At 37.7% G+C, this 26,395-nt stretch overlaps 1 protein-coding gene across 1 annotated transcript in view; it reads right to left on the reverse strand.

Annotated features, from left to right (window-relative positions):
* XRN2 (5'-3' exoribonuclease 2) overlaps nucleotides 1–26,395 on the reverse strand; it is a gene marked incomplete at its 5' end in the record, with an annotated part of 53,602 nt that overhangs the window by 17,848 nt on the left and 9,359 nt on the right. Inside the window, 24 exons of the mRNA XM_009705178.1 lie at nucleotides 1–17; nucleotides 1,408–1,542; nucleotides 1,626–1,694; nucleotides 3,780–3,836; nucleotides 5,696–5,775; nucleotides 5,866–5,963; nucleotides 6,797–6,880; nucleotides 9,667–9,739; nucleotides 10,267–10,356; nucleotides 10,438–10,545; nucleotides 14,203–14,338; nucleotides 17,718–17,836; nucleotides 19,176–19,307; nucleotides 20,506–20,550; nucleotides 21,618–21,725; nucleotides 21,820–21,877; nucleotides 21,969–22,102; nucleotides 22,197–22,271; nucleotides 22,717–22,874; nucleotides 23,187–23,237; nucleotides 23,339–23,411; nucleotides 24,484–24,573; nucleotides 24,653–24,711; nucleotides 25,825–25,936. The exon at nucleotides 1–17 is cut by the window's left edge and continues 126 nt beyond it. Of these exons, the coding sequence (XP_009703480.1) occupies nucleotides 1–17; nucleotides 1,408–1,542; nucleotides 1,626–1,694; nucleotides 3,780–3,836; nucleotides 5,696–5,775; nucleotides 5,866–5,963; nucleotides 6,797–6,880; nucleotides 9,667–9,739; nucleotides 10,267–10,356; nucleotides 10,438–10,545; nucleotides 14,203–14,338; nucleotides 17,718–17,836; nucleotides 19,176–19,307; nucleotides 20,506–20,550; nucleotides 21,618–21,725; nucleotides 21,820–21,877; nucleotides 21,969–22,102; nucleotides 22,197–22,271; nucleotides 22,717–22,874; nucleotides 23,187–23,237; nucleotides 23,339–23,411; nucleotides 24,484–24,573; nucleotides 24,653–24,711; nucleotides 25,825–25,936 (2,161 nt within the window). The remainder of the gene's footprint in view (nucleotides 18–1,407; nucleotides 1,543–1,625; nucleotides 1,695–3,779; nucleotides 3,837–5,695; nucleotides 5,776–5,865; nucleotides 5,964–6,796; nucleotides 6,881–9,666; nucleotides 9,740–10,266; nucleotides 10,357–10,437; nucleotides 10,546–14,202; nucleotides 14,339–17,717; nucleotides 17,837–19,175; nucleotides 19,308–20,505; nucleotides 20,551–21,617; nucleotides 21,726–21,819; nucleotides 21,878–21,968; nucleotides 22,103–22,196; nucleotides 22,272–22,716; nucleotides 22,875–23,186; nucleotides 23,238–23,338; nucleotides 23,412–24,483; nucleotides 24,574–24,652; nucleotides 24,712–25,824; nucleotides 25,937–26,395) is intronic.

A 26,395-nucleotide genomic window follows, 5' to 3' on the forward strand; every position in this document is an offset into this window, starting at 1 on the left:
CCCTTGGCATGGCATGGCTATTATGTGTAAGAAATGGAAAGGAAAAAGAGTAATAGGATGTTTTTATGAATGTCATCTTATCAGCACAGCTGCTACCCAGCCCATCAAATGCCCCAGCTCTCTCCAGTGTGTCACTGGAGATGTGCACAAGCATCTTGCAGTGACTCGCTTACAGATCAGAGTCCCAGGCACACCACAGAGAAAGCACCTGCTTTGTGAGCTGGTCCCAGTAAAAGTTGTGAAGTTTCTATAGCAAGCCACAATAAGCAGAACACGTGTATTTTCTGCAAACTGTGTAAGAGTTCAGTAAAACTGAACTGCTGTCATATTTCCTAAGAAGTGACAGCTGATAGAGATGCAGGATCTGCAAATATCGGTGTGTCAGTATTTGCCAAGCTTTTGCTGTTTTTCCTGTGCAGAATTACATTCGGATTAAGACTTTGACGCTTGTGGTGTCTGCCACCCTGGACAGCAATTTAATAAGACATCAGAAGTGATCAGTAACACAGCTATACCTTTTTTTTTTTAATAACTACTAACTATGACATGGAAGAACCAAAGATGGTTCACAAGTGCAGCACTGGAACAATTATGCTTTCCAACACACATACAGAGGGAAGGGGGTTGCTTTTTCTTCCTCCAGCTCCTCCAGAGCTGTAAAATGAAGAAGGTACTTTCTCCTCCTAAAGAGACACTCTTGTTCGGTTGCTCACAGAGTTTGATTCTATTTGCCAGTATTACAATCTCCTTTAAAACATTCTCTTTTCAGGCTCTGATAAACGTATGGCTCCTTGCACTCTCCAGTAAGAAAAAAACATTTAATTTTATCTGTAATACATAACCCCAGCATCCTCATACTACAGTGCAGGACCTGAGAAAGTTACTTGGACTTTTGGAGAACTAATAAAAACTGACTGTGGCAGTGCCTTGAAAAGTGACCGTCAAAACAGACTGTATAGTACAACATGTGCTTTGAACAAGAGTTTTTAAAAGTACTTGATTTTTAAAAGTACAAAAAACATTCCTTTCTTCATAAGTGTTTTAATTATCACTTGTGTGCAATATTCTCATTGTACCTTCTGTACTTCAAGCAAGTATCCACTAAACAAGTTTTTTAAAAAAAAACAAAACGGCAGGAAAGCTAATTAGAAATATTTAGTAGAAAAAATAAATCAAAAAGAATGCAAGGTATTACTGCAAAACTACTGTAAAATACAGTTTTCATCAATATCGAATTTAAATATCACATACCAAAGTTTCCAACATGGAACACCAGCACCTAATCTCTGACAGTCCATCCCCACCCCCTTTGTTTCTTTCTTTCTCTATTTTTTTTTAAATTTAAAAAGCAATAAAAGAGTACAGTCATCTCAGCAAAGCAGCCAATAACAATGCCACTGGTCTTACCCCAAAGTTCTAAATGCTGACTGGTCCAAATGAACTGGTTTTCTGTCTCGGTTAAAATCAAGTTGCGGTCTCCAAGGCCTGCCATCATTGTTGTTTTTTTCCCAGTCTCCTGGCTTCAGAACTGGAGCAGGTTTCCTTAATATTAAAAATAGTTCTGTAAATACTCAGATTAATAAACAAACATTTGAATTATTTGAAAACTGACAACTGATACTTACTTTGCACCAGGTAACACTATAGCCTTGAAAACAAAGTCGTCAGCAAATTGTGGATCTTTGAAAGAGATACTAGAAGAAAGTATTTGAGAATTAGGTTTACTTAATAATTAACAGAAGCAAGGTGAAAAAGTAATTGCTGCTTTATTAACAGTGATGTGCACAACAGAAAACATGAGATTCAAGAACCCACGACTTAAACTGCAAAGTGCATTTCTTGCACATGGATACACTGACTATATTGGATTTGGATGTCTCGATTACTTTCCACAGGGTGACCTTTTTCCTCCCCTGTATCAACAGCTACTCCAAAAGAAAGTTTAATGTCTAGAAAACATAGTCCTACGTACGGTAATGAAAGTATCTTCTGCAGACCCTTGAGTACAAATCCTCTAGTCAAAGCACTGATTGTACTTGATTAAGTTCAAAGGCTGCCACAGTATAGACAGGAAGGATATTAGCTTGCTATGCGGGCCAGTCAAAAGCGTACAAAACTGAAGAAGTGGGATTTCCTGGGCCAGGGAGTTTTTAATCCCGAAAGGCAGCTTTGCAGTTGCACGCAGCTCCTGTGCAGGGATATACACCTATTTTCAGTGACATCTTGCAGACCCTGCATTTTGAGCTGCCTAGCATTAGACAAACTAAATACTAACAGAGCAAAAAGTGGCTGAAAGCTTAATTTCTGCTGGTGCTATGCATTACATAGCAGTTTAGAGTTGCTCTAGGAAAATTCATCCATACTCCTAGCAATTGCCATCTCCTGGTGTAAGTATACAGGTCTCAAGGTAGGTCCCACCAGGGACATGTTTGAAGTACATGGCACCAACCTGCTTCCTGTTCTCTCACTACCTACCATCTGATGTTAAAAAATGCTTGGGATGCCAAGAAAGATAAAAGCAAACAGTGAAGCAGAATAATCTCACTCTTGCAGCTGAAATACATCTGTTTTTCAACATAGGGAATGAATAAGAGTCGAAGGAAAGAGAATAATGGTCCTTTGGAAAATTCAGCCAGCCAAAGTCACAAGAACTGAAGAGCAGAACCATGACTGCTCATACCATCTCAAAAGACAGGATGAAAAATCCTTGCAATAGAGAAATGGACAGAAGCATAAAACAATTCAAGCCTCCTGACAGTGGCAGATGGAAAGCCAAAAACTGCCTTTAACACATCACTCAAAGTAACTAAATCCCCATTCCAGAACATCCTTTCTACACTATCCTGACAAGCCACAACTTAGTATTTCTTACTGCCCGTAGATAGCTGTTCTAGTTGAACCAAGTTATGCCTCCTTGGAGGAAAAAATTATGCAGACAGATCACAAGTGATTTTCAGTGTCTCAAGTATCTTACGTGGCTCAAGAAGTGAAAGGCTATAGGCTCAAGCATTACATACCTATTATATGGTGCCAAATTAAGTGAGAATGACACACAACACACTAGATCTACAGAAATTTGCTGTCAAGTGCAAGTGCAATTAAAATCTTCTGTGACCACAAGATTTACTCTTGGAAACTACGTAGTTTTTATTCATTATGAAGTTTCTTATTATTCTCCCAAACATCACATTCAGGCAAAGTTCGTATTACTCCTTTACTCCTTAAAGATACAAAGCTCATACTCTCAGGCATCCTCTGGGAATTGCTAGGAATAAAAATGGGTAAAAATCCAAGAGGCAAAAAATCAGGAGTTGGAGGGCTTTCAATTAATACTCAATTCTGTCTCGGAGACTTGCTCTCATGAATGTTTCGTTTTCCTTAATTTAGAAGTCTTGATACACACTATGAAGATGTGTAGGTGTTGCTCTTTGCTTGCCAAAGACCCAGAAGTCCCAACAGAGAGCGAACAGAAAAGCAACAGCAGGAAAGATGAAGTATTTCTGAAGTTTGATGCACTGAGAAATTACTATTTTGGACATCCCTGCAAGGCACGCCACTACGTACACTCCACTTAACCACCCTAACCCAAGCCCGCTGTGTTACAACATAGTATCTTGGATTCAATTCTCTCTGAAAACCAGAAACATTTAAAGTAAAAGCTTCAATTTTATTAAGGGATGGATTCTGTTGCAAATTCAACAACTCAAAACACCAGAATAAAATGAGTTTTGCTTGCTGTATTTTGTTCACTGTTACATTAAAGCCCACAGTTTACTTACCTGACCGCAGAATTTTGTGTAAGATCACGCAGCATTGGAACAGGAGACTCCACTGTCCTGGTAAAAAGAAAAACCCTCTGTCAAAATGCCAGGTAACGTATTTCTCACCATTTGCTCCACTTTCTCTGTTGCTACCACTCCTGTTCCTCTGTCAACTAGGCCTGCGACACATAAACAGGATTTCAAAATTAACTTGCCTTTCCCTGAAATCAAACACTTCTATAAGCAATGGAATTACTGAATCCTTATTTCTTAGTGTCATTACTTTTGCAGCTGATCCATGTGGATTCTCTAGTGTCTAACAGTGGGTTCACACACTTCCCACTACCCAGCAGCCTGTTTACAAACCTTAGTACTATTCTCCACCTTGGAAACCTCCCTGTACTGCTAGGGTTTGATTAAAACAAGCCAACATGTTCTAAGAGGGCAAGAAAAGATCAGAGATGCACAACACACACACAGACACCATGAAGACATAAACCTGCTTCACTAGGAAGAAAAAGGCTCTGAAGTAAAAAAAAAAAAAATTAAATAAATTTAGCAGCTGTTTTATACAGCGCTTAAATAGTCTCCTTCCTAACTGAGAATAGTTTAATAGGCTGACATGCAGTTGCATCTTAACCGTTTCCTTCTTTCCTCCAGAAAACTTTACCTTTCAATTCAAGCACACAAACACCACGCTCAAGAAAAATACTCTTATCTACCCGAAACTAGGTTGGTTTCTTCACCTTACTGCGCACAACTGTCACAGACCTATGTTACACACAGAGGTCACAAACTGTACGCATGCCAGCTGAATTTGATCCAGATCTTTTTTAGCAAAGCAAGACATATTTTGAAGTGGTAATATAAATGCCTACTCATCATCACAGAACTCCTAGCAAACTACTTCTCTAGGTAAAAAAATACCCCTTTCTCATGCCCTACCGTGGGAAGACAATGCCAGAAGTTTTCTTTTTCCTGCATTGCTATTCCTTTCAAGAACAGCTCTGACTTGCTCATATTCTTCACAAGCCATGACAAGAATAGAGAAATGTATATTAGCGAGTGTGACCTAGGATACATCATCTGTCCAACAAAATTGGAGTGTTTGTGCATTTAATGTAAATGAGTTACCGAACACCTGCTTATGCCTCTAAGCAAAGTCAGATAAAAGAATGCATATCCTACAATGTGAAGATTACACTGATAATTTCTCAAACTAAATGCATTATCTAGAAAACAAAAAATATTAGCATTTTTTGTATGTGTAGCTGGTAACAGTTCTGAATTTAGTGCTATAGTCTAGATGGAAAATGGTAAAACTACCTAATATATCTCTATCTGAATTTTTCTTCAATGAAATTAAGATTAGCATAGAAAAAGCAGAGTTGTTGGATTTTTTTTTTGTAAACAGCATGCACTATTGGAAGTTATATCAAACTGCGTTAATTTAACATTGATACAAAAGCAGAGAGGCCAAACCAACATGACCTTACTGAATAAGGCCACTGATCACTACTACTTTTATTATATAGGCCCTGTTTACCTATTAAAGTTCAAACATTGCTAAATACATAAAAATCAGTCTTCCATAGATGCAATGACCAACAACAACAAAAAAATCATCAGCAATTAAACACACACATTAGAGCGCTTTAAAGATTTCTGATGCCTAGTTCTGAAGTAAAAAAAAAATAAATGAGGATCATAGAACGAAAGTTTTACTTGCTTGGTTTTTTACATATGCTGATAACAACACATGCCTACTATGAAACCTAGCAGAAAGCACGTTTAGCCTCAGAACTAAATGCATTGTCTTGTCAGGAGTTTTAGGTTTCTCATTGTGGGCACATATATACTCTTACTTAAATGCAGACATAACTGAAGGAAATTTCCTTTAGCATCAAAGAACCCATACCAAAAGCCACACTCACTGATCTGGAAGAACGGCATTTTCATTCAGTGTAAGCTTTCCCTGGATTCCATGGCACAGCTCTGGGGGTATATCCACTGGCTATGGAAAAAATAATTTTTCAGCTGAAGCACTTTATTAGACCTCCACCTTCACCATTTACACAATCCCTTAAGAACAACTACAACCTACCTCTGTATTTTTGGTCTTGTACTGTTCTACAATGAAGTCACAAAGTGGGTGGTGTTTTCCAACAAAGAGAACATCACCACCAAGGCTATTTCTTCTGCCTAGAAAAGATGAAGAGAATGGGATAAGAGTTCAGAGCGAAGAGGGAAGGAAGGAATATAGCAGACAAGCACACTGTCCTGTTGACATCTCCACAAAAGGAAAGTCTCACTGTGATTTAGGAGTAAGCTTTGAACATTCCTTGAGAGTGTTGGAAAGACAGTGTCTCTGCTCAGAACAGGATGTCTGTGGTCACAAGGGTAGTTGGCAGACATACAGTTGTAAAACAACGGGAATTTTGTGTTCAATGGGAGGAATGTTGAATTTAGAACAGAGTAACGTTGAAGATACAGACAGGCTGGGTGAAAAAAACCACCAAACCAAAACCACCAAAAAAACAGAGGACACTCACACAGTTTATCTACAAGAAGCAGCTATTATTTCTGTACAATGGAGAAAGTAACATGTACATTTGTCTATATAAGCTGAACACGAAGCTCCAGGTCTCATAATTGGACACAGCCAGCCTACTGGTCAGAACATCTATGAAGTTTTAGGATCAACTCTAACCTTGGAAAGAGTTTATTCTTTTGATTGCAACATATTCATCTAACAAGTACTTTGACAGTGGATACTGGTAGAAGCTTTTCATAGGATTAAGCTGCCATCTAATTTTCAAGTTAAGTCTTATGCAGGTCTACTTGAGTAAAAGAAAAGTAAATGAAAGCTACAAAAACAAACCCACTGAGGAGCATTCTAATTACAAGCACCATCCATGAAGAAGAGGCTACAGCCTGCCACAATTTAATCCAACTAAGTATCTATTATACCTTGCTCATTCAGGGTGAAACATGGTAGTAATAAGAGGTTGTAACAAAATTTTCACAATTCTTACTTTCTTCAGGAGTGAGGTCAGGGTAGACTTCTTCCAGGGCAGCTCTAAGGCGTCGCTCATCAACAAATGGCAATAACGCAACACCTAGTAAAATGAAAACATTGTTTTTCGACACTTGTTGGTGAAAAACAAACAAACAAAAGACACTACCACAGAAAGCTCCAATAGATTCTTTACCCAAGAAACAACTGTTGCATCAGTCCCAGAAAAGAAAACCCTACATTTTCAGAGGTTGTGACCCTGTAGGTTGTGTAGAGTTCAGTAGTAGGGTAGGTTGAAAAGGGAAGTTTATCTCAAGCACCCCTCCATCCTCCTCCTCCTCTGTCCTGGCTAGGCACTTGGAAGCAGTAACCTCTACCCACACCTGCCTCTTATTTAGGAACAAGCTGAGCTCAAGAAGACAGTCATCATTTGTCTCATTTGCTACAGATACTCCCCTGACAGAACCCAATGCTACTTTATTCAAATTAATTTATTAAGAGGCAACAATGGAAGAAATCACTCCAAGTTCAGCAATGAGGCGATATAGATATTATCCATTAAGGACTATTCATGCCAGCTATTAATTTTACTCTGATATAACACGGAGGCTCCTCTCAGGATCAAAATCCCTCACTAAGCAGCACACCTTAGAGCCCACTCAATCACACTGGATGCAGCCAGAAAATAGCCTTCCCCAGTATGCTCCAGTGTGTTTTCTTCTATTATAAAATCGAAAAAAACACTAAGAAGTTTACTATGAAAATTCCTCATAGAAGATTTACTTCTGTCACCCTTAATATCTGTTGGAATCTGGAGTAATTATTTTAGTTTTTATTTTATTTCCTTTACAACAGACACTAGAGCTTTTCCTGACCAAGATAACAGCAGAGGCTTTCTACCAAACTGATGTTCACAGTTTCATGTTTGTGCCTGTACCAGTTCTACCAGCGGACAGATCTCAGACACGTTTGTCACTGCTCTATGGTACAACATTCACAGAGACCTTGGACTTCCACAGACTTAGATTCCCAATCTAAAACTTGGTCTGCCTGAAACACTTTTGCTTCAGAAGCTAGATCTTTATATGGCTTTATTAAAACAAATACTACTGTCCTAGAGCCGAAGGAAAGGGGACAACCTAAAACTTTACCTGAAGTGTAATCACTTCAGAAGCTCGTACGTTCTCCTAACAAAGCCAGTTTGGAACAAGCCATAAATAAAGTGTTAAATATGTCAGAAGTTTAACTGAATCAGAATCGTATTTAGCCCACCACAAAATAATGAGCAGCAGAGCTGTACAGCCTGCTGTTGCCAACCTCACCAAACAAATCTGCACTGTCTTCGCTTATGAAGTATGAGGATAATCTTCACGCAGACTGACTAATGCTTTATCAAAGACAGCACCAGACCTCAGCCATGTTCAAATTTCAGCTGGAACATAACTACTTGCGAAGGGAATCAGTGATAAGCCTACGCTGGAAAACAAACAATTTATTTTCACCTTCACAACACACTGGTGGCATGACAACAAAACAGGAAGCGTTCATAATGTAGGAGATTGCAAAAAGGATCAATGCTGAGCTTTCAGAAGCATAATCACATCTCCAAAAGGAAGCTCTTCTAACATTTCAATCAAGAGGACAAGGTATACTAGATGCTTTTTAACCATGATAGTCTGTACTTCCAGCTTGGAAAATATTTCTTGTTTCACAACTGCCTCTTAAGCATGAGGATTCCAGATGTCAATCCAGAACAAAAAGTTTATACTGCAATTAAGCATTAAATTAATCAAAAATAATGTTACAGGCTGCTGAAAGATGTGGGAGCTACTTAAAACATTACTGCTTTAGACTGTAAATTTGGTAAGTGGAGAAAATGACTAAAGAAAGTTGGTAGAATTACAACAAGGGTAAGAAAGGGCTTCAAGTTACAGAGGGAAAATCTGCTATGTAACGAATCTCGTAGCACCTAGGAATAGTCTCTCTAATTTTGCAACACTGTCCCAAGTAAGATACTCATGTGTCTAACTGTGGCTATTTCAAAACACAGGTGAGCTGCCTTGGAGGAAGAATCACAGAACTGTTGATGTCTGCAGCAAACTCTGGAGATCATCTCGTCCATCCCCTCTGGTCCAGCATGGCCATGGGCTGCTCAGGTTGCCCAGGACCATGTCCAGCTGGGTTTGGAATATGTCCAAGGATGGAGACTCCACAACCTCTCTGGGCAACCTGTTCCAGTGTCTGACCACACTCAAGAGTAAAAATGTGCTTTCTTATGCTCAGATGGAATTTTGTGTGTTTCATTTTGTGCTCAAATAATTATTTATACCTATAATTGAGATGTTACACTATTGGCTGAATAGCGTAACCAGCCACAAAATTCGGCAGACCTTTAAAATTAATATTCTCTAAAGAAAGAAGCAGCTGCCTTAAATACTGTAGCTCTTTTTTCATACCTTGTATGCATCCAAATATTTCTATATTCCCCAAAGCATTTTTTGCAAGATACTAATGAGTCACTGATTGAACAGAACAAGATCCATTAATTAAACACAAAGGAGACAAAAGACAATTACACAGTAAGGTTGATAAAAATAGAAAAATGATTAATCTAGTTCAGGACAAATTAACAAATCTAGAATGATTATTAGTAATTTCAGCAGTCATTGCCAATCCTAAACCGTAATTTATTCTTCATACTGATTTCTTCTCAAAAATATACCTGCTGCAAAATACCTCTCTCCCACACCAAGTAACACAAGTTACCTGTGTGACTTGGTGCGTCATTATCTCACTAAGATAATTGTCCATTTTCTTCCTATTTTTACATAGATTCTTAAGACTAAGATCAGTATACTATAGTTCAAAAAAAGAAAGCTGAAATTTTACCTTGCCAAGCATATTTCTTCCCATTTAAATCAATAGCAAAATCTTCAGGGTAGAAGTCAATTATGCTTGATTCCTGTATTTGAGGAAATAATAAAAAAAAAAATCATTGAAGTCAATTATGAAATTGATTCAGAATGCCATGTAGTACTGTACTTTGCAGAGGGTGAGCAAACACAAAGCTGAGGAGCATGCAAAGAACTTTGACTAATAGAAATATCTTTTATTAAATGCCATTTAAACATGAAGTGTGGTAGGGCGCTTCCATTACTTAGAGTATCAAAACAAGAAATTAAGCAGGACAGAATAATTCCTGATAACTGGGCTAATGTATCTGCTCCCCAATTAAGTTTTGCAAGGTTTCTGTAAGAAAGTAAATGACCTTACTAAAGTGTAAAACAGTCAGGAAATAATTTTTCTCACTGAAACATCCAAATTCAAAGAATCACTTTTAAGGATCTTTGAAGAATCTCTGCAACCTACCAAAAACATTCCCTCCTCCTCTCCTTTATTTTTCTGCCTGAAGTAAGAAGCAGCAAGTGATGCTTACACAACTGCAAGACAACATAATCTTACATAGAAGAATACAACAAGGATTCTTACCGGATCTGTCATGAGCTTCCTCCACGTTGGTGGCAGAAAATTTCCGCTTGCAGCTGGAAATACTCCCATAAGTTGTTCAAGAGGTTTAAACTGTTTAATTTAAAAACAAGCAGATGTAGGACACTTCTAATGAGCTGTTAAATCATAAATAAATAAATAAAGATGTCCTACCGGTTTTGAGCCTTTCTCAAAATCTGAAGGCATGTCTGCAATACCCTCAAAGTCAGAAGCAAACGGAGCATAGTGAAAAGGGTAATACCAGTTCCAGGATGCACAGCCCTAGGATAGAGAAATAAAATCAGATAAATCAGAAAAGTAAAAGAAAAAAAAAATAGAAAAAAAATCACGTAGCCCAGTCACTAAAGATGACAAAATTTAGCCCAGCATCAACCAGGAGAAAGAGGAGTCCCCATGATTAGAAAAGAAAGAGCTCTTGCCTCTAAAGGTACTCTGGACTTCAGGTTGGGACTTAAACTTTTCATAGCCAGACTAGAGCGAGTGAGTTCACGGGGCAGTGAATGGAGACCTCGGGCATTTCCTCGGCAGCACAGAACAGCAGATAGACTTCTATGCCAAAGTACTCTTGCTCTGTGCTAGGTTTGAGTCACTAAGGGAGACAGCCAAAAAGACAGGACCTAGCACCAGAACGACACAAAAAACCTTACAGCAGAATCTTAACCTTAGCTTCAGGACACTGTAACGTACCTCATGCTTTTCTCCTCCCCCTCAAGAAAAAACACACGAGCATGTGCACAAAGTCCAATAAAACCAAGCACAAAAATTTCTTGCAAAGACTAGGAAATCACAGTCTATCCATACAATTAACTGGGCCCTGGGGCTAAGCTGAGGAGCCTGTAACAACTGGACACATTTTCAACTTGTGTAGAGTTGCTACCACATCTCAAACAGGGAAAGGCACACAGATGACAGAGAAGGAATTTCCAAGTTCTCCGTAATTGTGTAAACGGCAGAATCATGCTGGTTGGAAAGCCATTACAGAGCTCTCAACAGGAACAGAAGTAGTATTTTTCTGGCAGCACACAGTTTGCACTACTGTTTTTCAATGTAAAATCCCACCGCTAACTTGGGAATATGGGGGACCAGAGAACCTTGATATCATACACTCTACAAGGTGTGAAAATGTGAACAATATTTGTTGCAGGTTGAAAAGTACTCTGGTTTTAACTGTTACTTTTCTGTTCAGTACCAACACTAATACACACTTTGAGTAACGTTTTGTTTTGCTGTTCCCCTCTTATTCTTCCATCTTGAACATTGGGAAATATAAAGTGCATTCACTTGAAAGAGGCAAAATAATCCTCAAAAAGGAAGAAATAAAGTAAACTCAAAACACATCAGAACACAATGCTCTCTGTAAAGGAAATGTGGCTCTAGAAGGTCTAAGTCAAGTTTTCACCTCCTCAGCTATTTTTCTTAGCAGTAGCACTTGAAACAAAAGCCTACTATTTTGACTTCCAATTCTGAGCAAGTAAATGTCAATGAGGCTCCTCCAGTGGTATTTTTGGTATAAAATTACAGAGACTATAATTATTTGATGCAATTCTTCAGAGGGTTTCAGTATGTTTCAAAAGCCAGGTGGATCGGTTTCTTTCTTTTCTTTTTTTTTTTTCCTCCTGTTTCCAAACAGATGTTCCTACTAGTGGAATATGCTCTGCATTATTAGCTTTTTACAAGAACAGAAAAGCACATAATGTATTCTGTCAGAAGTTTTATGGAAAATGAGCAGTAGTTATTGGAAGCAATTCTTATTACAGTAAAAAGAAAAAACAACCCAACAAACAAAAACCCTCAAGCAAACCTATTTTGAAATTTCCCCAGTCCAACAGCTTCCTAATCTATTTTCCATATGGGCAGAAGGTGATTTGACTGCTCCTCCATGCTGACACAGCAGACGGTCGATGTATAACAGGTTACAGTATCTTGCCTATACATAGTTCTGTCATGCAAGTACAAACAGCACTACACGCAAGCATTTCGTTGCTGCACTATTGTTAAGCTGCAATATAATTTTTACAAGGTTTAGAGAGAGACTTGCCTTCTTTTCAGGTAATCTGAATACAAAGCGAAACGGCAAAAAACAAAGCCCTAAACATTTGCGTACTATCATCAAGTTTTCCCTTGGAACATTTCGAAATCAGAAAATATTTTCTGTACAGTCACTTTTAGTTGAGGTGTTACTAGCACTCCTCAATTTTCTTGAGAGCACTATGGTCCTGCCTGAAGTCTGAAGTTGTTGTCAACCTCACCGATTTATTTTCTTTGCAACTGTAATCATCTATCACTTCTATATGCATCAGTCACTTCAGCCAGAACGTCTACAAACTCAGAAGGACAAGGAGTCACCTACATACATCTCAGTAACTAAATTGATTCTCCAAGTTAAACCAGTAAGTGTTGCATGGGGAGTTGCCCACATTGTTTTAAGTTTGGTATATGCCTGTCTTCCAACTCCTACACATTTAAAGCCACAAATCTCTCAATAGCGCACATGCAAATGCAACCCTGGTTTGAACAGCTATAAAAGTGCATGATGACGGTCATGGTCACTGATCACAAAGCAATGAACTCACCCCCCATGCAGGTTTCTCTGAATAAAACATACTTAACTTTACAATCTTCAAATGAGGATAAATATTTTGGTCACCTTGTAAATATTATCTCAGTTTTGCCATATACTCTCTTCCTCTAAGCCCTTCAGTTTCCCAGAAAATCCAGACTGCCCTTTGCAGTGGTTTTATACTACTGCATCACCGGAGGTCACACTGGCAGCTCTCCAGCAAGTTGACACCTACAGCTAATCTGAAGATTCATTTACACACTTTGGAGACATATGGGCACATATATTGTTCTAGGAATATATCTTGCCATGGTTAACAGAAACACGGCTTGCTTTCAGCAGACCTTAACTGTGTGCAGGATCACGGGAATTTCCATCTACAAAGGTGCCCAGGTGAGATTTGTCCTTTGCAAAAGACGCTCCTCAAGGATGTGGAGAGCTCGGTTCTCCCTGCAGATCAACTGCAACAGGCTTGCAAACCTTAAACTCTTATGATTTTCATCCACCATAACATGCAAGTCGGAGCCCAAACTCAACTAATTAATACAGTGGAAGGGAACACACTCCCTTTTTGTTCCAAGGAGGAAGAAGGGGAAAAAAAACCCCACAAACAAAAAAACACACTAAACCAAACTTTAAGACTGCATAGTTTTTTGCAGACATGTGAGGTATTTGCCCTGCCTGTGCTCCAAGCTGGACAAGTGGGAGCCACCTATGGAAAATGTGCAGTTTTATCAATATGGCACTGCGTTCAAGCTACAAAGCCCTGCTGAGACAGATAAAACTTCATTGGCTCCAGCACATTCTGTTCCCAGGTCACACACAAAATGCAACTTACTTTGTCTTCAGGGCACGAAGCTAGTTATTAACCATCGGTACAACAAACCCCAATATGTCTAACTAATCTCTTGCCAATCTGACATCTCAATTATCAAAAGATTTAAATCAGATACAGATTACTTCAATCACAATACACTTCATAGAGCATCATTACAATCTATGGAGGAGACTGACAACTCTGCTCCTTTCAAATTCTTACTAGCATTTCACAGGCTTTGTCCTTTGTTCACTCATTTAGCCATCTGCAATTTCACTATGCATGGCTATGTATTGCAAAGGGAAAACATGCATCAGTCCTTAATAAACTAACAAGCGCCGTTACTGTATGTCAGAAACAAAAACCACATTCAAATCTTGAGTGTCCAATAGAATGAGTGCCCACTTATTTTATATCTTCAAAAAAAATGAAAAAGTACTGCTTTCCAAAAACAAGCAATGGATAATAATTATTTCCTGAAAAGAAACAGGATGCAGACACAAAACAAAACTAAACTTTCAGAGAATAAATTTTTAAGTACCTGATAATAATATCTGAGAACCCAGCAAAGCCCTTCCACATAGGACTGTACAACTTTACGACGGAATTTCTCATCAGATGCATCAACATCAAATTTGTTTTTATAGTAGCGCTGTTTCCAACCAGTTTCCCATAACCTGCACAACAAAAACAAACAATACATGTCAATATATGCACATTTTCATATCTGAATTAAAATATAAGCCACAGTCACTTGCTACTTTAATTCCTGTTTTTAATACAATTTAAATGAAAGCATAAAACCTGATACTCAACAGCAAGAGAATAAAATTTAATAGTTAGCATCAAGGAAAATCCAGATGAAATTCTGAAGCTACCATCCTGATAAACACGTCTTGAAAAGTACTTGTTAGGAGCAGAGCAGATTTTCAAACATGTGCATGCTGTTGTCAGGATTTTTCAGAACAATATTGCTCCTAGTTAGCAATTTAAACTTTCTTATCACGAATTTACCACCAAAACTGCCATCTGAACTTTGTTCTTTAACTCTTCCAGCCACTAGAAAGAGAACAAACTCTTCCCCTTGCTTATTTTGTTTAATCTACCCTAGGCCAAAATCTTTATCTTACTGTAATATCTTCTCACATCAAGTTCACTCCTCTATTCTTAATGCCCCTCTCAAGCAGAAAAGTGATACAGTTTCCCTGCTACTCAAAATAAAAAGTAATCAAATAAATAATAAGCAGCAGCTTGATTTCTATATTCTATTGCTGTTCAGCCAAGCTACGATTACCAGCAGAATTATCCGCAACTCAAGTTAGACAAGTTCCCTTTTACACAGGGATTTTCGATCATTCATGCCAAGAGATGGATACTGGAGTCAAAAGAGCAATCTCGGACCCCATTTATCCTTACTTCGCACAGCTCCCCCTTATGTCTGTCTACAGATGGGGCAGGGGAAAACAACCATTTGCTCATCTTTGCCATACAAGCATCTGAATCCCTCAGCTCCACTGTATGACGTTAGGAAAAGAAAGTTAATAACATGCTATATTGTGCCACATTTCAAGCAAGAATATTCTGTGAAGGTTAACAGTAAACACAGATCATAGGCTCCTCGAAAAACTGAAAAGGCAGGGGGAAATCCAGCTGTGGTGGGTACGGGCAGCGAGAGGAATCACTGCCTACAGACTCCAAAGCTTTTCTTCTTTGGACGATTCATCCACTCACTGTATCTGCTGTGTTCCCCATCATTCAATAGGTGACATGTCAATTTTGAGAGAACAGTTGCGCCACAAGCAAGGAGCTGTTAATACACACATAAAACTTCCAAGTTGTTAGTCTGAACAGATATGACATAATCTTGAGGGAAATGCCAGTTCAGTTCAGAGACTGCCATCTAAAAAGGTAGTTTAAGGAATGGAAAGATTAAGCTCTACTTAACATTTGGTTCAATCATGATATCATGTTTCAGAACTGGCCTCCCTCACAAAACTATCTGGGTTCTTTTTTGGGTTTTTTTGGTTTGTTTTGTTGGTTTTGGTTTGGTGTGGGTTTTTTTTGGTTTTGTTTTTTTTTTTTTTTCCCTCCTAATAATTTAAACCTATTATTCACCACAGTGCACACATTTTACACACACACACCTCAAAGTTCACATGGATTTTGGTATTCAAGCAAGCTAAAGCAAATTACAAATCTGATTTGAAAACTGGTTAAATCAGATAATCCCTTAATAATTTTTTTTTTTTTAACAGAATTTTATTCTTAACAATTCAAAACTTGGCATTGATTATCACATCTGAAAACCATCATGCAAGATCCCTTTCCACAAAGGCTGTGACCACTTTAAATTACATACAGAATCTGAAGCATACAAGTAACCTGCGAGGTCAAGTCAAACTTACACTTGCTAGAATCTCACAGAGCAATAAATATAGCGTATGAAGCCTTTAAGAGAGAGCAAAGATCAATTTATGCTTTTTTACATGAATGCATATCCTTTTAGTTTTGCAAAAGGATCTTCCCTTGCTTCTGTGTCAAGTTAGTTGCCTACTACAGGGGTACTTTTAAAAATCTGACCTGAGCTAGTTCAAAGACGATTCAAGCTGATGAGGAGGCAGAGAAACCAAGAGATGTTTTCAAGGCTTTAAGAAAGCCAGGTGAGCAAGGACAGAGCTGCTTGCGCTTAAGTCCTGAAGGACAGAGTCAAGAACATCTGCAGTCTATAAGCATCTGACCCTAGGATCTCACTGGCAGCTAGACACTTGCCTAAATTTCAAAAATCTTTTCTGTAAGATAACAAAATCCAATCTTCTAGATGGCTAGAACTATTTGTTCTAGTTTTAAAGTCATTCTACATACAAAATATACTTTTGCAAACAACTTTGGTGCATCTAGTACATTTACACAGTTGTTTTTACTTAACAATGAGAAATACAAAATTATTCTTCACTCAGAAAGGATCTGAATAAATATTCCAAGCTACAAAAGAGCTTAAATAACTGCAGACGCATGTAGCATACCCTTTTGCTTGACAATACCAACCCTGTCAAAACTATTGCTACTTGTAAATCACCATGGTTCATTCACACTAGGTGCTATAAAACTCTTAAAGCTTCTTTTGGAACCTCTGCCAAAATTCAAATGGAAAGCAACATTAAAATTTATCCTGATTTTAGATAAAAATTCTGCTTGCTTGATTAAAAAAAATATCAATCCATTCAGATCTGCACATATTGGAAAGAAAATAAGAATGAGAGCTAGAATATTGGAAGATCTGATGGGCTAGACGTCACAAGTGTCACAATAACAGTGCTGGACACTAGTGAGCAGTACTTCACAATGAAGTAATCCTTACTGTTTTCCCATGCCTACCTTAGTCCCTGGACTCTACAGAAAACAAAAACCTACTGGTTGCATTTATCGAGGCAGAATCTTTAAAAAAAAAAATTGTAAGGGCCTTCATCCTCGACTTAAAGGGCAATAATTTGATTTAAACCTTTGATAAATGCAGACTCACTGGTAATTCACTGTCAGTTAATTCTCATGAAATTCCTACCCCTTAATCATCTAGGGATCAGCCATCCTAAGACATTTAAAGGACTCATCATAGACAAAACAAGGCCTGCTACAAATCAAAGATGGAGGAAAACATATTGTGATAGTCAAGATAAATAATGCTGCACACGTGAACATAACTGAATTTTACGGGTTAAACAGCTCAAAAATTCAACTGCAAAACAGTAGCGTTCAGCTCACATAATCAAAGCTGAACAGTGAATGCCTAGCCAATCTAGTGCTTGGTCTCAAAGGGAGTAGTGGCTTGGAGGATGAAAACCTGCACGCATACTAATCTAGATACTTAGATTTAACAGCTATAGCTTACACATCTCACTGGAATTTACTGAATATTCTAACCCTCCACATTAATTACTGGTGGATAAAAAGATCATAGAAAAGCATCTGAAGGCACTGCTGCTCTAAGCTAAATGGCATTAATTAGACTGCATCTATTTCAGCAATTTGCTAACAAAGTGCTACAAAAAATGGCTTCACCTGATATTATCCTCTGGCTCAGGTTCACTGTCACTATCTTCAGCTTTTCGCTTAATTCCTCCTGCCAGGGATGGGCTGCCATCAGAAGTGAGGCTGGTGTTTGGAGATGATGAAGTTGTCTAGGGTCAGAATTATTACAGATAAATAGAGGAGGCGGGGGGGAAGGAATTTATTAGGCATTTTAAATTCAAGTTAATTTTAACAGCTTTGTGATAATCACATGCATTATTTTTAGTTCCCCAAAAACTCAAGGCAAAAGCTACACAACCCTTAAACTATTAAATCAAGTAGCAACAGAAAAGAAAAACACTTCTTTTAATACAAAGGCAGGCATTGATACACACAGGCAACGTGTTCACTGTATTTAAGAAAGAACAAGATGCAATAAACAAGACAGTATAAATTGATAAAACAGGCCATTTTTGATATATTCCAATTTTGGAATACAACTGTTTCCTCTAGTCCTACAGCTTATGTTACAACTTCATCTTACAGCAACGGTGAAAAATCCATATGTAGACTACTGTAAAAATGCTGCTTGTTAATTCAGAACTGGAGAAATACTCTGTTTCTTCACAACTGATCTTTTAAACTCCTTTCAAATTTACCTATTTTAATATTGCAGAGTCTAAAAGAAACTTCTCCCCTTCCATAAAGGAATTGATTTGCTTAACCCATGTGCAAAAGTTTCAAGATTAAAAGGGAAGAACAGCAGAAATTATACTTTGAAAAAGCATATTGCATTTATTTAGACTAAAGAGACAGAACACACATCTTTATGATGAAACGGACCTTTAATTTGTTCACTGTTTGGATGAAGACTTATGCCCAGAAAGAAAACGTGTCATAATTGTTATTTAAAGTTAACCATCAAGACTTCTAACAGAGCATTCAACTTATTTCCAGTTTTCCCTCACTTTCTAATACCTTTCCAAAAACTTCATCTAAATTTCTCCTCTTGTCAGTGAATAGCAATGCTTTGGAGAGTAAAAGCAGCTGACAAACACGTAGCTATGCAAATCACAGATTTCCAAAATACAGATATCTATGTCTCTGTGTGTATACAAATTCCAAAAAGAACATTAAAAGACCTCCAGCTCAGGTATTCAGTTTGTGTCTCTCACAAACGTACTGAGGAAGTTCCTGAATCTGACTCCACAAGTGCCAAACAAGTTTGGGGGGAAAAGTAACTGTATTTGCCTTGGATGCATTCACCTCATACTTGCCCTCCAAGAACTATTTAACAAGCAGTATCATACCAAACATTAAAATAAAGAACATAATTTTATTCAAGTAGTCTCACAAAAATTGGTTATTAAAAGCCACTTCCTTGAAAAATAGGTTTTTGGTGTCTGCTTTTCAAGAAAGCTTGATGGGGTAGAGAAAAAGGTGTCCAGAGTAACACAGGATGTGATTATTTCCCCTTCTATGTGTAAATACCTTTGAACATCTACTTACAGAATTTTGTCTGTCATGCATTCTCATCTCAAAGGCAGCTTGTCTAGGGTTACTGATTGCCTGAGGACTAGATCGATTTCCCAGAGCTTGAGGGGAAAATTGTCCACCAGGAATAAAAGAAGGCTGATCCCTCTAAAAGATAAATAGATACAAGTACACTGAAAAAGCTGTGTAATCTCCACAGCAGCGTAATGATGCTCTCTCACAATTGTCAGATTAACATGTTACATAAAGCAAGCATAACTTACACAGTTCCGCTTAAATTAGTTATGTTTAACAATCTCAACCAGACATAAGATGACACTTACAAGCGAGACCCTTATATTCCTATAATTTATTAAGCTCTTTAAACAAACCAACTAACCCACCTTGCATTTTATGCCCATGTTCTTTCTATGTGGGCTGCAAGGCAGTTTTTTAGGGAAGTGAGACTTCATCTAACTTACTGGGAAGAACGTATTCTCTGTAAGCAAAGCAAATAACCTCTTCCACTCTAACAGCAGTAGTCAGAAAATACGCAATTTAAAAAATAAATACAAGATCTAGATAGTACACCGAGTGGAGATATTGTACGCCCTGAAAGTTTTGGAAGCTACACTTACCAAATGTCCTAACCAAGAACAAAGCTGTGTTGAAATGAACATACAAGAGCCCATTTTTAAAATACCAGAGCATTTTGTGAATAGAAGAAAACTCATCATCATCCCAATAACATAATTTTAAAGAATTCGGCTCACATGGGTCAGAAAGGGCAAACACGTTCCCACAACAGCTAATGCTTCTCTGTTACATTTGAGAGAGATTTGGCAACCCCAACTTGCTTGCAGGCAGGGTGTGAGATAACTATAGTTTGGGGTAAGCCTGCCCTGCTTTTTTAGAAACATGCCTCTAGTCAAGCAAATCCATTTAATGCAAACTGGTATACGTATTGAAATCTAAACTCTTATGCTAAACTCCATTGCCCTCAGCAATAATACAATTGCTGAGAAGACTTGTGTCAACGTTTGGACAAACAATTCCTGTACAGTCATCACGCTGAAGTATCACTAAATAATCATGAAAGCATAGATTTGTGTAGATTTGAAGGACACAACACACATCATCCAGCGCATTCAACACTCTCTCTCCTTTCCCTTTTAAGAAACCTTTAATATGCAATTCCTTCTTTCAAAGCTCCCATCTACAATGAAAAAAATTCCCTAAAATAGTTTACACACAGGTCAGAAAATACCATAATTACAACTGCAGTTTCAACCAACATATCTGCTGAAAGCTACAGTATACATTTTAATTCTTGCTAGTTTTTGCACTGTGAAAGGAATTTATTTACCTTCAGTCTTTTTCGTTTTTCTTTTTGCCGTCTTTTAAAGTTATCCTAAATAGAGAATAAAGAGAAATAAAGTCAGTCAAGCATTCAGATTTCTTGGAAAAATATTTCATTATAACCCTCTACTGACCAGAAAGCCGTAAAGTTTTTACGTAATGTTCTCAATCAGACACAGGTTGATTCTTCTGTCTCTAAATCCAACGGAAATGGGATAGAATTTTCTACTCTACCCTAAAAACCTATGGGGAAAAAAGTAGCCGTGTATTCAAAGCCCCACAATTTCGGTAATGCCTTGTATCATCTACTAAATTTAGCTACATCCCTACTTCACGGTGACAGCAGTGTCAAAGGACACAAGCTCCTTGCCTGCACTGGAACAGTTGCCAAAAGGAAGGAGAGACATTAAAGTTCTAGAAACAGGAAAAGAAAAGGCTCAAGGAAAGGTATTTCTTATTCTTGGGCCATGGAAACTGAAAACATGACCATCAAATTGGCTTTTCCACTTCAAGAGAGGTGCAGGCTGGGGCAATTATAAACAAAATGTTTTGCCAGCACTGGCACAGTATTCTTTGCTCTTTCATTCACAAGGTGTTTTATCCCCTGTACTTAATGAACAAAATGGAATATGTCTGCAAAAAATTGCACAAACTGCAGAGACAGATCAAAACCAACAATTTACAGACACATTTCAAATGGCAGGAGATACTGCAAGGCAAGAATGCCCTTGGAATTCAAATTTACTATGTCACCCCTGTTCATGGCTTGCACTTCCACAGATTACAGCAGATTACAAAACAATTCCTTCTTCAGTTTTCATAGCAGCTATTCAAAAAGATGCAGGCAGTAACAGAACTCACATACAGTTTTCATTTTGCTGTTAGTTGGGATAACAATCAGAAAAACAGGCCTTGCAGTCCAGGAAAAGAAAATCAACTGGAAGCATGCAATTCTTTTGTGAGTATGGAGGAATTCACTACAGTTTATAACAAAAAAAAAAAAAGAAGTTTCTTTTTTCTTTTTTTTTTTTTTTTTTCAAGCAGTGTCACAGTCTAACACTAACACATGTGATTAAAACCAAACTCCAAGAATGTAACAAAAAACCCCCCACAACTTACATCGTCATCTTTTCTCTTTTTGAAAATACTATCTTCAACTTCTCCAACAGCTAACATGATCATCTGGACCCGCTGTAGGTTGACAAAACCACTTTCTGTGAGGTACCCCTGCAAATTAGAAAAGAATATAGTTGAAAAACAAGCTTATTTTTGTAGCAACCACCCAGATACTTTTTACAGAAAAAGAAAAAAAAAAGTTTACCCCAGTTTTGTGCACCACATTTTTATATATGTTAACCAAGCGATCAATTGCTCCCTCCCTAAAAACAAACAAACAAAAGTATGAGATTCTTATCGTTTAAAACCAGGTAAGTATACCTGCAGGAAAATAAAACATATATACTCATCTACCTGATCTCCAAAGATGGCAGATGAGGAAGAAAGTCATTTCCCACAAAGAAGCACATAAAGACCCAGTCATCAACGCTTCTTTCAAAATCAAAAGTGAAAGGCAAACTGGCCATAGTGAGTTCTCTTTCCAAGTACTGCAACACACACAAAAGGACATTAGAAAATACTGTGTACGGAGTTTAAAAATATTACTTATATAAAGCATATATAGTAACTCCTTCAACATACCTCTCGCAAAACGCATAATCGGATGAAGATAAATTCTTGTTCAGCCATAGGAAGACTGTCTGCAAACTGATCATGCTAAAATAAAAGGAAAGAGTTGCGTTACGTTGAAGCTCACCTTAAAGCTTCTCCAGCTCAACTTTAAAGGCTTACTTTGAGAGGAGTTAAGAGGTGTACAAGTATAGTTTCTCAAGTTCTTATGTCAAGTATACATTTTGCTACTTTGCATGTCTGTTAAGTTACTGATCGTTTTCTCTCGTCAGTGGGGGGGGGGGGGGAAACACCACAAAACAACCCCCCAAAAATCAGTAAAACACCACAAGTGAGGGTATTAGGTTTGGCATAATATTTTTGTGCTACAGAAGTACATGTTTTACTTATAAGAGGAAAGGTAGGTAATTCCAATAATATAATCTGCATTATGTTTCAGCCAAAACCAACAGTGAGAACAATTTGAGGATTTCATTAAAACATGAATTAGCTTATAAATAAAAAGAATTTCAAGAAATACCACAATTCTTACCTTGCCTTGTTTTTCTCTGGGCAAACCTTGGCAATCCTTAACCTCATGACCCATCTGGTTACAAAGACCACATGGCTTGGGTTTATTTGGTTTAAACTCTTCCCTAATTATAGTGAAGTTTGGTTCATGTGTAGCTAAGCCAAGCATAATCAGATCAGCTACCAATCAAAAGAGAAGGGTAAACATGATTAAATTTAATAGTAAAGTACCTTCTACCTTAAGCAAGTGTGAACACACAGATGTGCTTGCCCACAGGCTACTCAGATAGTATAATCAAGCACAAGCTAGTCCTTCAGATATGGACAGTGCTAGACCTTTACCCACATATTACACAGAAATTTCAAAAACTAACAAAGATACTGGATTATTTACACAAATACAAATGAAAGCCTAAAAATTACCGCCCAACAGAATCACAAAACAGCACAAGAAAGCTTAACAGGACATACTGCTAGCAAAAGAGAACTCACCATCAGCCCCACACAGACAATGATGAGTGTTTGGGTCATGGTTTGGTTGAGCTATACAAAAGAAAATTACATTTAGTCAACCAAAGTCACATAAATTATTATGGACCATACCTTAATTTACAACAAAATGTTCGCATTTATTTGCATTTTACCTCTTTGTCTTCTAATGTAATCCATGATTTTATGTTCACCTTCACCAGGAGCACTAGCATCAGACAAAATAATCTGCAAAACATTTAAGTTATGTAAACAATTTATGCTGCCACAGTGAAAAAAAATAATTATGTAGTTCATATACTGAATCCTGAATCTGACTTATGAATACCTGAAATTCTAATTTTAACTAAAATATTATGATTCAAAATGAAATTATTTAAGAGTTTGGAACCAATGAACAGACCTTCATTTTTCTCTACTAATTCTAGGATGAAGCTGACATTGATTCACATACCACTGAAATTATCACGTTATTAACTAACATATTTGAAATCCACACTAGAGAACTAACAGATAAAGCAGACATACGTCTGCTTCCCTTTAGATCTTCTGAACTCGTAGATACACTGATACATTATCACATTATACACGCCCTTGCACTGATGTCCAGATGAGCATTAACGTTTATAAAACCCATGTCTGATGGAGGGAATTAAGCAGAGTCAACTGCCCTCTAATTAGACCACTTTAACAGTCAACTTAGGGAAAATAAAACAGACAGCTGCATCCGAGAAGATTGACTATTCTGCCCTCTTGTACAGAGCAAACACAGGGTTGTCAGAAACAAAACTCAGTGGGAGCAGAGTGGTTGAGGAACAGGAGGAGACACTTTCGAAGTCCAAAAAGGCAAGAAAGCTGATATATATTATTTTCATTGCCTGTCATCTATTGACATTCATCATTAGAATAGCAGAGAAAATGCAGCCTATCTGGGGTAGCAAACGAGCTAAAAAAGAAATAGTGAAAAGAATACATATACAATGTATCTTGACACTTTTCCCCAAAAGAAGAAAAAGTATTCCTAAAGCCCTATTTCCCATTATATCAAATTGTGGCTTCTACTATCAAATCTTTTCATTGCTCTTAAATGAAATCAAAACAAATGGTGCAGTTAGACTGTGTTATTAGGGTGAAATGTATTTCTGAAGTCCCAGCAGAATGTGCAAGTTGGTCCATTATTAATAACAGCACAGGGCCAGAAGATGAGACAAATCTGTTAAATTTATACTCTTCAACCATATCCCAACCCAGCCTAATAGATCACCTTCATTTTCCTGAAGTATGAAACTGTGAAACTTACTGTCAAATTTTTCCACCCTGGGTCACTGTTCAAACGGTCAGCGATGTAATAGCGGAGACATTTAGCCAGATTGTCCATAAACTCAGTTCCCTAAAAAGGGACAGAAGAAAATAAATTAAACCTTCATTCAGACACTAGCAATTGCTGGTTAAAGTGCAAGATTACTTACTGGGGTAATACAGTTGCTGTCAAATCTCTCTTTCACTTCTTCTGGAGGAAGAATGCCACCTACAGCAATAAAAACATTTAACAGAAGTAAATCAATATGGAACATTAAAAACATTTTTGCATCATAAAAACCTAGATGGTTCCCCTGATAACAATTAGCATTTACTGAAAATTAGTTTGTTTTAAAAAAATAAAATGACTACAGAACTAAAACAGCTCTTACCATTATATTATCTCCATCTTAAAATAAGGTGTTAGTACATTTACAAACATTGTTACTTCAGAAAAGTGATTTCACTACCTATTCTGTCAAAAGACTGTGAAAGAAATCTCAAAGAAACTAAGCTTGCTAAATGAGATAAAACATTAGGAAATAATTATTTTCTTACATATTCTCCCCTATGTTTCCACTATCTATTCACTTGGGCTCACAAACAGGGTTACACCAACTTCTCTCATCTCTGAGCTTCATAAAGGGTCTTCGTAGTCTAGAAATGCTACAGGAAGAAATGTTAAAAAAGTCTTTGTCCTCCCTTTTTAATCTCTAACTAGGTTACACAATGGCCCTCTCACTTGGGCTACAGCATTCATTCCTCCTACACAGTCACCTGAATTAATTGTTCCAGCCCAGACAGCATGCTTCAGCTACACACACTCCTTTCACTCGAGTCATGTCACTGTCACTCTTAGAAAGTTGCACTGACTTTCTTTCCTCACTGAGTTTAGAGTTTCCACTGTCAAGTAACTACTCTTGCTCGCAGTTCATTATTCCTGTGCAGCAGTATTTTCATTTGATCCCTGCTTTTAAGCCTCAACTCTCCTTTCATCAAGCCCTACAAATTTGTACCTCCTTCCATAAGAGTTTTGGTTAGTTTCCCACTACTACATTTATCCTTGCTCTTCTGTTCAATTTTTTTCTACAGGAATTAAGAGTACTCAACACAAATCCGTTTCAACAGAAGAAGAAAAAAGTGACATTTTGGTTTATCTTAGTTCTTAACTTTGGAAAACACAGGTCCATCATTTTGTACGCTTGCTCTCCCCTCCTTCTCCTGGTAATGCACAGACAAACATCCACTAAGCAAGACAGCCCTTTTCTAAACCTTACTGAAGAGTTCAAAACAAACACAGTGACTCTCACTTGAAAAACCTCAGATATGGTCACAGTTCTACCTTTTGCCAGAATTTCTTGTCTTATTTTTTGCTTCTCTTCAGCAGCTTCCATGCCCTCCTTTGATGCTCTGAATCTTCTTGACCGCTGTTGATTCATTTTTGCACGTGGAGCCTAAAAAAGGTATCATAATGCTGGGTTCAGTTATTGCATCTGGACAATCGCTTCCTTTCTGCCAGTTGTTTTTTGTAGCCAAGGCAAGTCTTTCGAAATTGGCCAGTCTGTAATTATACAGGCATTTAACAAGACATCAGTCTAAACTGTAACTGAAACAGGGATTTCTGTTGTCCCTTCCTCGCATCACTACTAGCTCTCATACGGCAGTACAGGGAGCTGGACATGTTTCTAAATAAGTTTTTTAAGCTCCTCTGTGAGGTAAGCCAGCAGCATGCACAGTCATACTCCCATTTCAGAACTCCACAGTGCTCAAGGGTTCCAAGCTTCCCTTGCAAAATAAATGAAACCAATACCGACATGTATCTGAAACCATTATTTATCACATACCCTTTCTCCAACAAGAAGCTCTTACAATTGTCTGCCTAAGTCTCTTAAAAATAAAAAGACTACAGCAGA

This window comes from Cariama cristata, unplaced genomic scaffold, assembly GCF_000690535.1.
Source record: "Cariama cristata isolate BGI_N322 unplaced genomic scaffold, ASM69053v1 scaffold12098, whole genome shotgun sequence".
Lineage (NCBI taxonomy): Eukaryota > Metazoa > Chordata > Aves > Cariamiformes > Cariamidae > Cariama > Cariama cristata.